Source organism: Hippocampus zosterae, chromosome 17 (genome assembly GCF_025434085.1).
Source record: "Hippocampus zosterae strain Florida chromosome 17, ASM2543408v3, whole genome shotgun sequence".
Lineage (NCBI taxonomy): Eukaryota > Metazoa > Chordata > Actinopteri > Syngnathiformes > Syngnathidae > Hippocampus > Hippocampus zosterae.
In genome coordinates, this window is record NC_067467.1 from 7865591 (window position 1) to 7878297 (window position 12707).

The 12707-nt window shown below is 42.1% G+C and overlaps 1 protein-coding gene across 3 annotated transcripts in view; it reads left to right on the top strand.

Moving 5' to 3' along the window:
• Window positions 1-11287, top strand: part of rhbdf1a (rhomboid 5 homolog 1a (Drosophila)) — a 29937-nt gene extending 18650 nt beyond the window's left edge. Inside the window, exons 2-19 of one of the 3 annotated variants that reach the window (XM_052048873.1) lie at window positions 314-459; window positions 1418-1557; window positions 1912-2019; window positions 2478-2691; window positions 4020-4226; window positions 4354-4473; window positions 4550-4710; window positions 5662-5913; window positions 6859-6970; window positions 7074-7148; window positions 7224-7385; window positions 7462-7562; window positions 7640-7703; window positions 7833-7927; window positions 8018-8093; window positions 8170-8270; window positions 9279-9432; window positions 10216-11287. In XM_052048873.1, coding sequence (XP_051904833.1) covers window positions 343-459; window positions 1418-1557; window positions 1912-2019; window positions 2478-2691; window positions 4020-4226; window positions 4354-4473; window positions 4550-4710; window positions 5662-5913; window positions 6859-6970; window positions 7074-7148; window positions 7224-7385; window positions 7462-7562; window positions 7640-7703; window positions 7833-7927; window positions 8018-8093; window positions 8170-8270; window positions 9279-9432; window positions 10216-10635 — 2679 coding nt within the window. In that variant the 5' untranslated portion in view covers window positions 314-342 and the 3' untranslated portion in view covers window positions 10636-11287. The remainder of the gene's footprint in view (window positions 1-313; window positions 460-1417; window positions 1558-1911; window positions 2020-2477; window positions 2692-4019; window positions 4227-4353; window positions 4474-4549; window positions 4711-5661; window positions 5914-6858; window positions 6971-7073; window positions 7149-7223; window positions 7386-7461; window positions 7563-7639; window positions 7704-7832; window positions 7928-8017; window positions 8094-8169; window positions 8271-9278; window positions 9433-10215) is intronic. The other 2 variants (XM_052048874.1, XM_052048875.1) reach the window with 2 other exon arrangements.
• The last annotated feature ends 1420 nt before the right edge of the window (window positions 11288-12707 follow it).

The following is a 12707-nucleotide window of genomic DNA, read 5'->3' on the forward strand; positions in this document are numbered from 1 at the left end:
AGTGGAAGATGTTGCAAAAGGTGGGCGTAATGCTGTTTTTCTTCTATTTCCACTTCCTGTGGGTGGAATGGAATTGTGTCCACATACTATTTCTTCCCAAGAAGATTCCCAGGGACTAAATTTAGGTACTGAAACACAATGTTCCGGCAAAGGTTCCTTCTCGTTCCCTTGCTGGTTAAAATCGTCTCTAGTGTCAACAGCGCCTTCCAGTGGAGTCAATCTGTACTGCAAGTCATTTCCTTTGGCCCTCTGAGTTTTAATGTTTGCAGTGGCACTTTAAAGTTGTTCTCCTCTCCCTCGTGCGTGTGTATAGCTGGCAGGCCCGTGGTGGGGACACACAACATGGCAGAAGCGCGGCGGGAGAGCACCAGCAGTCTGCAGAGGAAGAAGCCTCCATGGCTGCGATTAGACATTCCCACCACTCAGATGTCGCTGGATGAGCCGCCCAGTTTTGTTCAAGTGAGTCCTGGGACCCTAAATAATAATGAATATGATAATAATAATAATAACCATCATCAATGTTGAAATGTGTTTAAATAGTCTTACACTTGGCCGTCACATTGAACATATTTTTGTCCCACTGACCTTTAATCATAACAACTGTGATGATGACAATAATAATATTCATAATAATGACGCTTTCGTAAAATTTCGTCAAATTAGATTTGACTTTATAGACATGAAAGGAAATACAAAGAGATCTTTCATTTGACATTTCCCCTTTTGCTTTCAAGTTTCCCTGTGCCCAAATATGCTTTTAAAGGACTATAATAATTATGAGTGACTACTAATCCTAACAATCATTTAACCTGACAAATATATTGCTTGTTGTTGTCTAATTAATAGACAGAGTGAATTGAAACATTTGAATAATTATTGCTTTAACCAAAATATTCTTTCATGTTATTTACATTACGCATGATGTATAATGTTAGTATGATTAAAAATTGTCTTACAGTATTATTTTATATATTTTTTTTATTATGACAACAGGGTTTGTCTGACTTTAGTTGTTGTTTTTTTTTAAATTCAGCTTTCTCACAATTAAAATATTTTTATCTAACTGATGTGGTATTAAACAAATATATATATATATATATATATATATATATATATATATTAAAAACAAATATATATATATATATATATATATATTTAATACCACATCAGTTAGATAAAAAATATTTTGTGTGTGTGTGTAAATATGAGTATAATTGAAAATAAAATGGGTCTAAAAACATTGTTCAATTTTTTAAAAACTTTTTTTAATCCCAACCTATTTTCAGCATTGCCTTTCCATTCATTTACAATATTTGTTTTTGAAATTGGAACATTTGACCCCAGAGATTTGTCAAGAAAACATAAATCAATGCAAATAGAGCTCCGACCTTTGACCTTTCATTTTACAACCCTGCAGCCGATAAAGAGGCAGGGCTTCCTGCGCAGCATCAGCATGCCGGTGGAAACATCTCACATGCAATCGCCACCCCGAGACTTTTTTGACAGCCGGCGGCCGGTCTTGCAGCGCCAGTCGTCCATCACGCAGACCATCAAGAGGTGAGCCCTCAGTGCGTTTGATTGACACACTTGTGTGAGGGAAAAAACCTTTTTACCTTTTTCTTTGTTTCCTTCTTTTGATGCAAATTGCATGGCTGGTCATCTTGAGCTTCCCCGCGCACTAACACGTGATTGCCAATAGACTTTGTGTACCCCTGTAAGCCATTTATTTTGGGTTAGAGGGGTATTATTATAGGTAAATTGCTTGAATTCGATTTCCTGCTTTAAACGTCTGCTCGGCGCCACCCGCTCGATGACTCCATCGCTGCACTCTTGCTTCTCACTGCCCGTTCTCTTCTCTCTGTTTCCTTCTCCTTCTTCTTCCCTCCGCACCTTCCTCCTGCCCGGCGACAGCAGCAGGAGGGTTCACTTTGAGCGGATTAACACGGTGCCCGTTAAGGGCCAGCGAGCTGCCCGCCGTAGCACCAGGAAGCACCACTCGCTCTCCAGAACCCTGCTCAGGTATGCAGGTGTAAAAGCCCCTCCCGCTTGTCAGAGAGCACATGGCGCTGGATGTGTGCTTCGATTATGTCCTTGCTGGTTTGGTTTTTAACATTCACAGCGCACTGCATCCAAAGCCACATTTGTTTCACATAAGGAGGATCACCTTTTTGAAATTGAAGGAATATTTTCATCGAAATTGGAACTGTCAACTTCGGAGCAAGTGGACATATAAAGTAGGAAGTTTTTTTGGGGTTGATATATGACCAACCATGATGCATGTTGGTGCGCAAAACTACCTATGTGGGTGTGCGACATGCTATCCTTCCGCTCACAAACATGCCCAGACGTGTTCTCTCACACATTTCTTATGACACTGGGGGAAGTGTCGTCCTGTTCGCCTTTATGTTCTTATCTCATCACGAATGCCGTAATTGTTCGTAACCGTGAACCTGAATGCCGGCTGCTCGTGGCGCCAGGGGCACGGCCGACTGGTTCGGGGTGAGCAAGGATGGCGACGCCACGCAAAAATGGCAGCGCAAGAGCCTCCGCCACTGCAGCCTGCGTTATGGCAAGCTCAAGCCACAGGTGATTCGCGAGATGGACCTGCCGAGCCAGGACAACATCTCGCTCGCCAGCACCGAGACGCCGCCTCCGCTGTATGTGCCCTCCTCCTCGCATGGCATGCAGAAGGTAAAAAAAATAAAAAATAAATAACAAGGCATTGCTGCTTCTCGTCAATACAGAGGAACATCAAAGGCAAAACACAATCAAGGTCAAACTGCCTCCATCATGAAACTTGGAGTAACTTAACAGTATTCACATCCTGGCTGAAAGTAACCCCAACTCAGGGGTGCCTTTTCTCCCACCACATGAATGAGCATCTTTGGCTCTCTCACTTCAAAATAATTTTTCCCAAAAAAGGCTTCAACATATATGCCATGGTCAAAGTAAACATCAAACAAAGAGTTGGACACGTTGTGTCTTGAAAATACCCTGATGACTGCCAAAAGAAGGGCCCAGCTAGCTTCATTCTAACAGTCGAAAACACCATTGACATGCTAACAGTTACTTTTGATTGGATTTGTTCAAATAATACAAAAAAAAGAAGATATATTTTTTTATTATTTTTAAAATAATTATAAACTCCCCTCACTCACCCCAAAAATTACGAGTATTCGTCTTATTTGGAAGCCTTGCCCTATTTCGGTTGAAAAAAATCGGAATTAATCACTCAATATGGGTATGGTTTTTGTGATCATGCTGCGCAATTGGATTTGGTAAAATCTACCTTCTGTCCTAATTATAATAATAACAGTGAATTGAATTTGGATTCCACCTTTCTTAACGCCCCCCCCATCCCCCCCTCCCACTCTACCCATGACAACTTTGCGGCAAAGCCGTGTTTCATTGTCGGATGTGGCGGCCATTTTGGGCGAGCTGTAAACGGTACAAAAATATGAAAAGGCAAAAACCGTGTCCAGTGGGTTACTCATGAACATTGTTTCTTCATAATAAGTTATGTATTCACGTCTTTCTATATTGTACAGTATTTTTAACCTCACATTACTGACAAAAAAAGTCAACATAACTTTTTTGTTCAAGACCTGGAATGGAAAAGTGATTTCCATTTGTGAAAGTTTGGGTTCATGAATGTATTCATGCAGCAAATAAAATTCATAATTGAAGGTAGTTTTGTCAAAATGTTTTTATTTTTAAGCATCATGGTGATGTTCAAACTGTGCCTAATATTACAGTGGCTTGCCATCGAATGCGATACTGTATTTTAACTCATTCCCTCCCAAAGACGTTTTTAAACGTCTTTTCAGTCCAGAATTGGCTGGTACTGAATGAGTAAATGTTGCCATGATGGGGGTCTGTTGACAGCCATTTAACACATTTTTTAGGGTGATACTTGATGTGAAAATTTCTAAAAGCACTTCCTTCCAGGTTCCTCTGTATTGATTGTTTGGTGTGAAAAGTTGCCCGCCGGCCATCGCTGAAGCTGATTGTTGCCCTAGATCGTCGACCCGCTGGCTCGCGGTCGGGCCTTCCGCATGGTGGAGGAGGTGGACGGCTACAGCGTACCGCAGACGCCCATCACACCCGGGGCAGCGTCGCTCTGCTCCTTCACCAGCTCGCGCTCGGGCCTCAACCGGATACCTCGCCGACGCAAGAGGGAGTCGGTGGCCAAGATGAGCTTCAGGGCGGCGGCGGCGCTCGTCAAGGTGAGGGGACACTTTATTAGGAACACCTTCTAATCTTGTCCTAAACTGGTTTATTGCGTCTGCCTAAGCCAGGGGTGTCAAACTTATTTTTCACAAAGAATGCGTATCCGTGCGGGTGCTCTTTTAGGGGCGCTCCATACGGGACGGCACCCTGCGACGGACTCAAAGACGCAGCTTCACCCCTGCCAGCTTCATGGAGGATGACATCGACTTTCCCGATGAGCTGGACACATCCTTCTTTGCCCGAGTAAGTCCGTCAAATAGGACGACCAGCGCCACATGCGCTTTCTATTTGCGCCTGTTAAAGTATTTTCTTTCCTTAGGATGTTCTGATGCACGATGAGCTGTCCACGTTTGCGGACGAGGTGTTTGAGTCGCCGTCGGAGGCGGCGATGAAAGAGGCCGAGCGTGGCGATAAGGATGAGATCGAGTTGACGGGAAGCGCGCTGGATAAAACGGCTCTGGAGAGGAGTCACCTGATGCTGTGAGTCCGCCGCCTGTAGATGGCGCTGCGCTAGAGGAATTCTCAAGCAAGGTGTCAATTGTGTGGATTTTTCTCCCCCCACGAAAAAATGATTTTAAAAAATGATTTTTGCAAAATTCTGAAGGTTAAAGATGTGATAAATCTTAAATTGATTTTAATGTTTAAAAATTTGGGTTATGCCATTGACAATTGAATTCATTCGACTTAATAAATATTTTGTTTTGTTCCAATATTGAATGCTCACAATTTTTTTATTTATTCACTTATTTTCAAATTTTGTAAAGACTTTTTTTTTGTATTTTGCATATGAATGAAAATAAGTATTCATTTTTTCCCCCAAAATAGTTTTTTGCATTTTATTTTTGTTATCTTGTTTCAATAATTGTTTGGTACAGATGTTGGCCAATTTAAAAGTTTTTTCTTTTGTTTCCTCAATTTATTTTGACGAAATTAAATTCAGATTTTATAATCATTTATTGCATGATAATTTTTTTAACATTTAATTTCTTTATGTGGTCTAAATAGAAGTGTATTTCGATTTTTAAAATTATTATTATTGTTATTATTATTATTTTTAAGATGATTCATTCCGAGTACGTACCGTAAATAATTATTTTTTGGGGGGATGTTAAAAATAAATATTGAGAATAGAAAATACATGTGCTCTCTCAGATGAATTCAGAAGCAGCGACACAGTTCACTGAACCAATGGCAAGTTATAACATTGGAATTCAGAAGCTTTTTATTATGATTTATTTTTATATATTATATATATAGATATTTTTAACCATGTGTTTCATATATACACAACTACCGTGAGATCAAAATATACAGTAGATTAAAAAAAAAGTCAAAAAGCGCATAATGTCTCTTAAAATGTTGAAGTAAAGCGCTTTTTAAATGTGATCAACGCCTTCTTTCTGTCTTTTGTGTCCACGTGACTGCGCATAGACCTTTGGAGCGAGGGTGGCGTAAAGCCAAAGAGGGCGCGCCGGGCCCGCCCAAGGTGCCCTTGCGTCAGGAGGTGGTGAGCGTCAACGGGCAGCGGCGCGGCCAACGCATCGCCGTACCCGTCAAGAAGCTATTCGCCCGCGAGAAGAGGCCTTATGGGCTAGGCATGGTGGGCAAGCTGACCAACCGCGTGTACCGCAAGCGCATCGACAGCTACGTTAAGAGGCAGATCGAGGACATGGACGACCACAGGTGCTCATTAGATTGTACATAAAAACTACCGTATTCTCCGCACTAAAAGGCGCATTGAATGACCTATTTTGTCTTTTTTTTCATATATTGGAGGCACTGGATTATAAGGCGCAATATACAATGCATCCACTAGATGGAGCTACTCTTCTTCCATTCGACTCGAGAGGCGTTCATGACCGCCTCTGAAAAACGTAACTTAAGGAATACTTCAATGAAACTACGAAAATTGAAAATAATGCATCAAAACCGAAAATCAAACGAGGAAATCGCAAAATAAATTCTATAGCCCCCTACAGAATTTATTTGAGCATTTCCTTGAGCGTAACTCCAATCGAACAATCTGAAGTCAGTAAAATGTATGAGACTGAACTGTCTCTGAAGTTCTTTGTCGTGTACTATATTTACAAACGAGGAAATCACAAAATCAATGAATAGAATTTATTTTGTGATTTTGTCGCTTCATTTTCTGTTTTGATGCATTGTTTTTAATTTTCGTAGTTTCATTTCATTTCCGTTTTTCGGAGGCGGTCGTGAACGCCTCTCGAGTCGAACGGAAGGAGAGAAGGCACGGAGACGGATAAAGACGTACCTGTATTTGTCGAGAGTGTGAAAACCATTAATAAAGTGTGCGTATTAAAAAAAAACAACAACACCGCAGCTCTCCCTTTTTTCGGAGCTGCAACAAAAACATATTTAACGAAGCAGCGACACAGTTCACTGAACCAATAGCAAGTTATAACATTGGAAGCAGCAAGGAGCCATCTTGGGAGTCGACATATTACCGTAATGACCATACACAAGGCGCACCGGATATTAAGGCGCCCGGTGAGCTTTTAAGGAAACGGAAGACTTTTTGGTGCACCTTATAGTGCGGAAAATACGGTCGTCATAAAGTGTTTCTGGAGTCTACACTTTTTTAAATCTCTCCTCCTTCCCTCCCTGCAGGCCTTTTTTTACCTACTGGATCACCTTTGTCCACATGCTCATCACCATCCTGGCCGTGTGCATCTACGGCATCGCGCCGGTGGGCTTCTCCCAGCACGAGACGGTTGATTCTGTGCGTGTCGGACGCTTGACTTTTTTGGGTCATCTTCACGATGCCGCTGTGACGCGAGAGCTTAACCGGGTTTGGTCTTTTTGTTTTTTTGCCGTGTGGGCAGGTTTTAAGAAACAAAGGTGTGTACGAAAATGTCAAGTTTGTACAGCAGGAGAACTTCTGGATCGGGCCGAGCTCGGTAAGCGCACGCCGAGCGTTTGGAAATTTACCATTTAAACGCTGCGTAGCGCGAACTTTCTCGTTGCCCTTACAGGAAGCACTGATCCACCTGGGGGCCAAATACTCTCCATGCATGCGGCAGGACAAACAAGTGCATGAGTTCATCAGGGAAAAACGAGACATCGAACGCAACTCGGCGTGCTGCGTGCGCAACGATCGCTCGGGCTGCGTCCAGACCTCGGAAGAGCAGTGCTCGGTCCGTATAGCGCCGTCTTTTATGACTTTGCCGTCGCAGGCGTGACTGATTCTGACTCGTCCGTTCCATGTCGCAGAGCACTCTGGCTGTGTGGGTGAAGTGGCCGGGGCATTCCAGCGCGCCTCAGCTAAACGGCAAATCCAGACAATACGGCTCGGTATGCCATCAAGACCCGAGGTACGCATCCCGAAGCGCACTTTGGCGCGCCGTTAAGCGCACGCGCAGGCTACTAACGGGTGGATTGTCCCTGTCAGGACATGTCTGGAGCCTGCCTCGGTCCCGCCGCACGAGTGGCCCGACGACATCACCAAGTGGCCAGTGAGTGGAAATGTTTTTTTTAATGGAGCTCTCTGGCCAGCACTTTTTGTATCACAGTTTTTTTTTTCTCTACATAAAACGAGATTTTTTTTTAAAAATCTTAATACAAATGTGGTTGTCTACTGTTAGATTTGCACCAGGTCAAACACAGGGAACCACACCAACCTGCCTCACATTGACTGCACCATCACGGGCCGACCCTGCTGCATCGGAACCAAAGGGAGGTAAGGAAACTTTTAATTATTATGATTTTTAAAAAATTTTTTTTAAATCAATTCAAAATTTCTGGATGACTTGACGTTTTCTTGCTCAAGGTGTGAAATCACATCCCGGGAATATTGTGACTTCATGAATGGCTTCTTCCACGAGGAAGCCACTCTCTGCTCCCAAGTAAGCTCCATGTTGCAACCCTGAGTTTTTTTTTTTTTTCTGAGCAGGATTTCAATCTCGCTGTTCCATCTTGCAGGTGCATTGCATGGATGACGTATGTGGACTGTTGCCTTTCCTTAACCCTGAAGTCCCGGATCAGTTTTACAGACTCTGGCTGTCACTTTTCCTGCATGCGGGGTGAGTCTTTGCGGAATCGAGATGCGCTCTGTCTTTTTGGCGTTGGCTTTCGGAACACTTAGCCTGGCATGTCGGAGAACTGGGAAAATGCTTATGCACTTTTCACCGAGCTGCAATTTTTCCCAAAATTAAAAATGAAGGGATGAATTAAATAATGAGTATTACTTAATAATACATTTTTTAAAGCTATTAACTTAGAGATATAATGCTTTTATTTCTACAAAATGTATTACTGGCATATTTTACACAGTTTGAACATAAACACTTTTTTTTTTTTTAATTTTGGAAAATAAAATACCGTGCTTAATCATCCATTCATTATCTGGACAAATGTATAAAAATTCTACCCAAATAAATGTTTGTTATAAAAGATGACGTGCAAATGTGTTGCACCTAAGAGTTAAATACAACTGAACTCTTCTGTATTAAAAAAAAGTTGACGAGACGGTCACATTCTGCAGAGTTTGAGCGTTTAATACAGTCACCACTAGAGGGAGCCCAAGTCCCACTCGTAACCAACTTTGAGAATCACTGTCTCATCCTGTCTATCCCAAGTTGTCATCAGAGTACTACTTTTGTCTAAATCAGCCACCTCAACTCACTTCAACTAAATTTCTTCGCACCAAAGATGCTACGAAACGACAGCAAAGCAATACTTTTGTCTAAGTGAAGACCCCCCCCACACTCCCACCAGCTTAGATTTTTTTTTAAATTTATTTTTGTATTTGTTGATACAATTCTTTCCTCAAATCGCGATGGTGTACCTAATATTGTGGCCGGTGAGGACTGCCGTTGTTTGCTGCCGGGCTGGTCCGTCGCACTCCGTGCAAAGCGTTCGACTCTGTTAAAAGCTTTTGGGTGTCGTGGCTAATTCAAGAAATTGCCTCATGAAGCCATTTAGTGGCGTTGAATAACATTATCCGAATAGGATGACCCACCCCAGTACCAAGGCGACATGGTACAAGGTTACTGAAAGTCACGTGACCTCCTCCGGTGCCATCCTGCCAGGGTCCTTCACTGCATGGTGTCGGTGGCATTCCAGATGACCATCCTGAGGGACCTGGAGAAGCTGGCAGGATGGCTGCGCATCTCCATCATTTACATCGTCAGCGGCATCACTGGCAACCTGGCGTCGGCCATCTTCCTGCCGTACAGAGCCGAGGTGAGCTGCGCGCAATGAGAAACGCACGCGAGCGCCTTTTGGATCACACTTTGGCGGCAACGGTCATTTTAGTCAATCGCAAGCCAGGTCCTGGAAAAAGGCACAGAACCAAAGGCGGGAAGTAGACATGTGGAGTTGCTCCAGAATGCCCAGCTTGAAAAATAAGCATAGAATGTTGCATGCGTTCTAAAATGTGACATGTGAGTTACTGTTTCAAATTGATTTTGACAAATTTTGTTTGATTTTTAGATTTTAAAAAAAGCTGGGTTTTGTTTTCTAATTGTGTAAAAAAAAATTAAACAGTGAGAGAGTGATATAAATTAACATAAATAAAACATGTCAAACAGGAGTATTGATTTGAATTAAATTTAAATTTTGCTTTATTTAAGTGATTTTTTTCCCTCTGTATTTTGGGGGTTCCAGTTCTACAAAAATGGGAAAAAAGTCTGAGTGTGTGTGTGTGTTTTTTTTTCTCATTTAAAACTAAATTAAAAAATAATAACAGATTTTAAAACAAATTTTCTGAACACTGGACTTTGGGGGAAATGTCATCAGTGTATGTACTGTATTGGAAGCGTCTTTGAAAGAATATAATATGTACCGGTACCCATCTTTAAAAAAAAAACAAACCAAAAATAATTTTAAAAATGGATGGCGCACCAATCTTGAGAGAATGCAAATAATACAATACAATATTTATTTATATAGTGCTTTCCCAACAGCTGCAGCTGTAAATGCGAAAGGTAATGTCGGAACCTTTCCTTTCCGCCTTTCGCTGCGCAGGTGGGACCGGCGGGCTCTCAGTTCGGCATCCTGGCCTGCTTGTTTGTGGAGTTGTTCCAGAGCTGGCAGATCCTGGCCCAGCCTTGGGTGGCCTTCACCAAACTGCTGTGCGTGGTGCTCTTCCTGTTCGCCTTCGGCCTGCTGCCGTGGATCGACAACTTTGCCCACTTCAGCGGCTTCGTGTCGGGCTTCTTCCTGTCCTTCGCCTTCCTGCCCTACATCAGCTTCGGCCGCATGGACCTGTACCGCAAGCGCTGCCAGATCATCGTCTTCCTGCTGGTGTTCGTGGGCCTCTTCTCGGGCCTGGCTGTGCTCTTCTACGTCTACCCCATCAAGTGCGAGTGGTGCGAGCTGCTCACCTGCATCCCTTTCACGGACAAATTTTGCGAGAAGTACGACCTCAACGCGCATCTCCACTGAGGCTTCGCACAAGCCCCGCCCCTTCCCAGCCAATCAGGTCAGAATGGGACTTTTTTGAAACCACTTGAACTCCATTGGCGAGATGCTTTGTGTTTTTCTACTCTGGTCAATATACGAGCAACGTGCCACCTTTGTTTTTAACCCCACCCCCACCCCCTCTACCTTATGCTCAGCCCACCACCGTGCACTCCTTACGAGGCTCAATACTTCACCGAGCCAATCGTTGGTATTTGTGTTTCGGTCTTGATGTGGAGATTTTTAACAGGAGGAGGATCAGGACCACATGTGGGGAAACAAAATGTGATTTAGCACTCAAATTGTTGTTGTTTTTTTTTTTAGGTTTAAAACAAAGCCCTATGAATTAGAATTGTGACTTCGATTCCCTATTTTGTTTTAGATTCAATCATTTGAAGCCCCTTTATGTTCACAACAGCACTTAAAAAAATGAAAGCAGATTGACTTTTAATATCACTTTCAATGGTGGAATTGTAAACTTTTGTTATCGACTAGACTAGACAATAAAAAAAAAAAGAAAAGAGAATCACACATTTGGAGAATGTAACAGTACAGTTACGAGACAAACTTTATCCATATCACAATTCCTACCTAAAACATTTTTATCATTTTGGACATATTTGTACTAGCGCTTGACCCCAAAAATAAATAAATAAATAAAACCCCTTCAAAATGAATACTTGCACATTTTGAAATATTTGTTCATGCTATAGTTTTCTAACTTCCAATGCACTATTTTCGCGTCATAGTTATGACGTAAGACACCACCTTTGGAGCACTTTTGCATGAATTACAAAAACTTAATTTACACTTGTTAACTTTAAAAAAAATTTGTATCGTTGCAATTGGGCGGAAACCTCCTACTGCATGTCCAAATTTGGTCAATTTCATGTTTTTTTCCCCCACAAGTGGGAACTATCAAGCCACGTGGGTCTGCTGCTTTTACAAATTATTGACCGACCAAAACAATTCAATGTTAATGACTCAACAGGCTGCCTAATGGGGGAGTTCGGGGGGGGGAGATGCGAGGTTTCCTACACCCTATGCCAGTGATTCTGTATGGATAAATGCATTTCACATATTGGTTCCTACCGAAAACGCCTTTTCATCCATTCAGAATTCTTATCATTCCAACTATATAAACACATCGCTGTGACTCGGTGAAAGAATCTTCCATGGGAGTACTCACCAATTTAAAATTCACGGCTGATCTTATTTTTAAAAAAAAATTAAAAAAAAGGTTATATACTTTTTCACGTTTGGACATTACACTTGCACGCGATGGTGTCAAGACATAATACGATAACAAAACTGCCAAAACCTTTTGGAAACCTTCAACCCAATATGTTCATGATAATTTTTTTTCCCCACACTTGGTTCTTATCCTTTTCCACATAACTCATTCAGGCAATCTCAAACCGAAAGCAGGGACAAGCCGCAACAAATAGAAATCCAATATCAAAACCTTTGGTGCCTTGTTTGAAAGAGAAATGTACCAACTACTACTGCCATGTTTTTTTTTTGTTAACATTATGCTGAGCACTCAAATGTTTTCCTTTTCCTTGTATGTTGTTTTATTGCTTCCTCAGAAGTGATGTTCGTCTTCAAAATGGCAGCGTTTTAGCTGCCCGTCTACTCACATGTAACTGAAAAAAACTGTAAAAAGATATAATTTAAAAAAACGATAAAATTAATCACCGTATGTGTGTGTCTTGGTCTTTTATTATTCATTCACATGGAGATTCTGCAAAACTGCCATCGCAAATAACAAGACGCAGCATTGATCCGGCTCTGCCTTTTCCACAAACTCAACAAAGGGCAAAAATTGTCGCGACAATCTGATTTTACACAGACGGCGTCAGTCGTAGATGAAGTTCCGGCGTCAAAGCAGTTTGCCTTTTGCACAGAACTCTGCAAAAGACGGACATTTGACACTGCTATGCCTTATCAGACGGAGTTGTGACTGAAAACATGATGGAAAGAAATTTCTGTGACTATTACATTCCACACAGAGATTGCGTCGGAGTTGTCACCAATGGCTCGGCATTAACATGGCG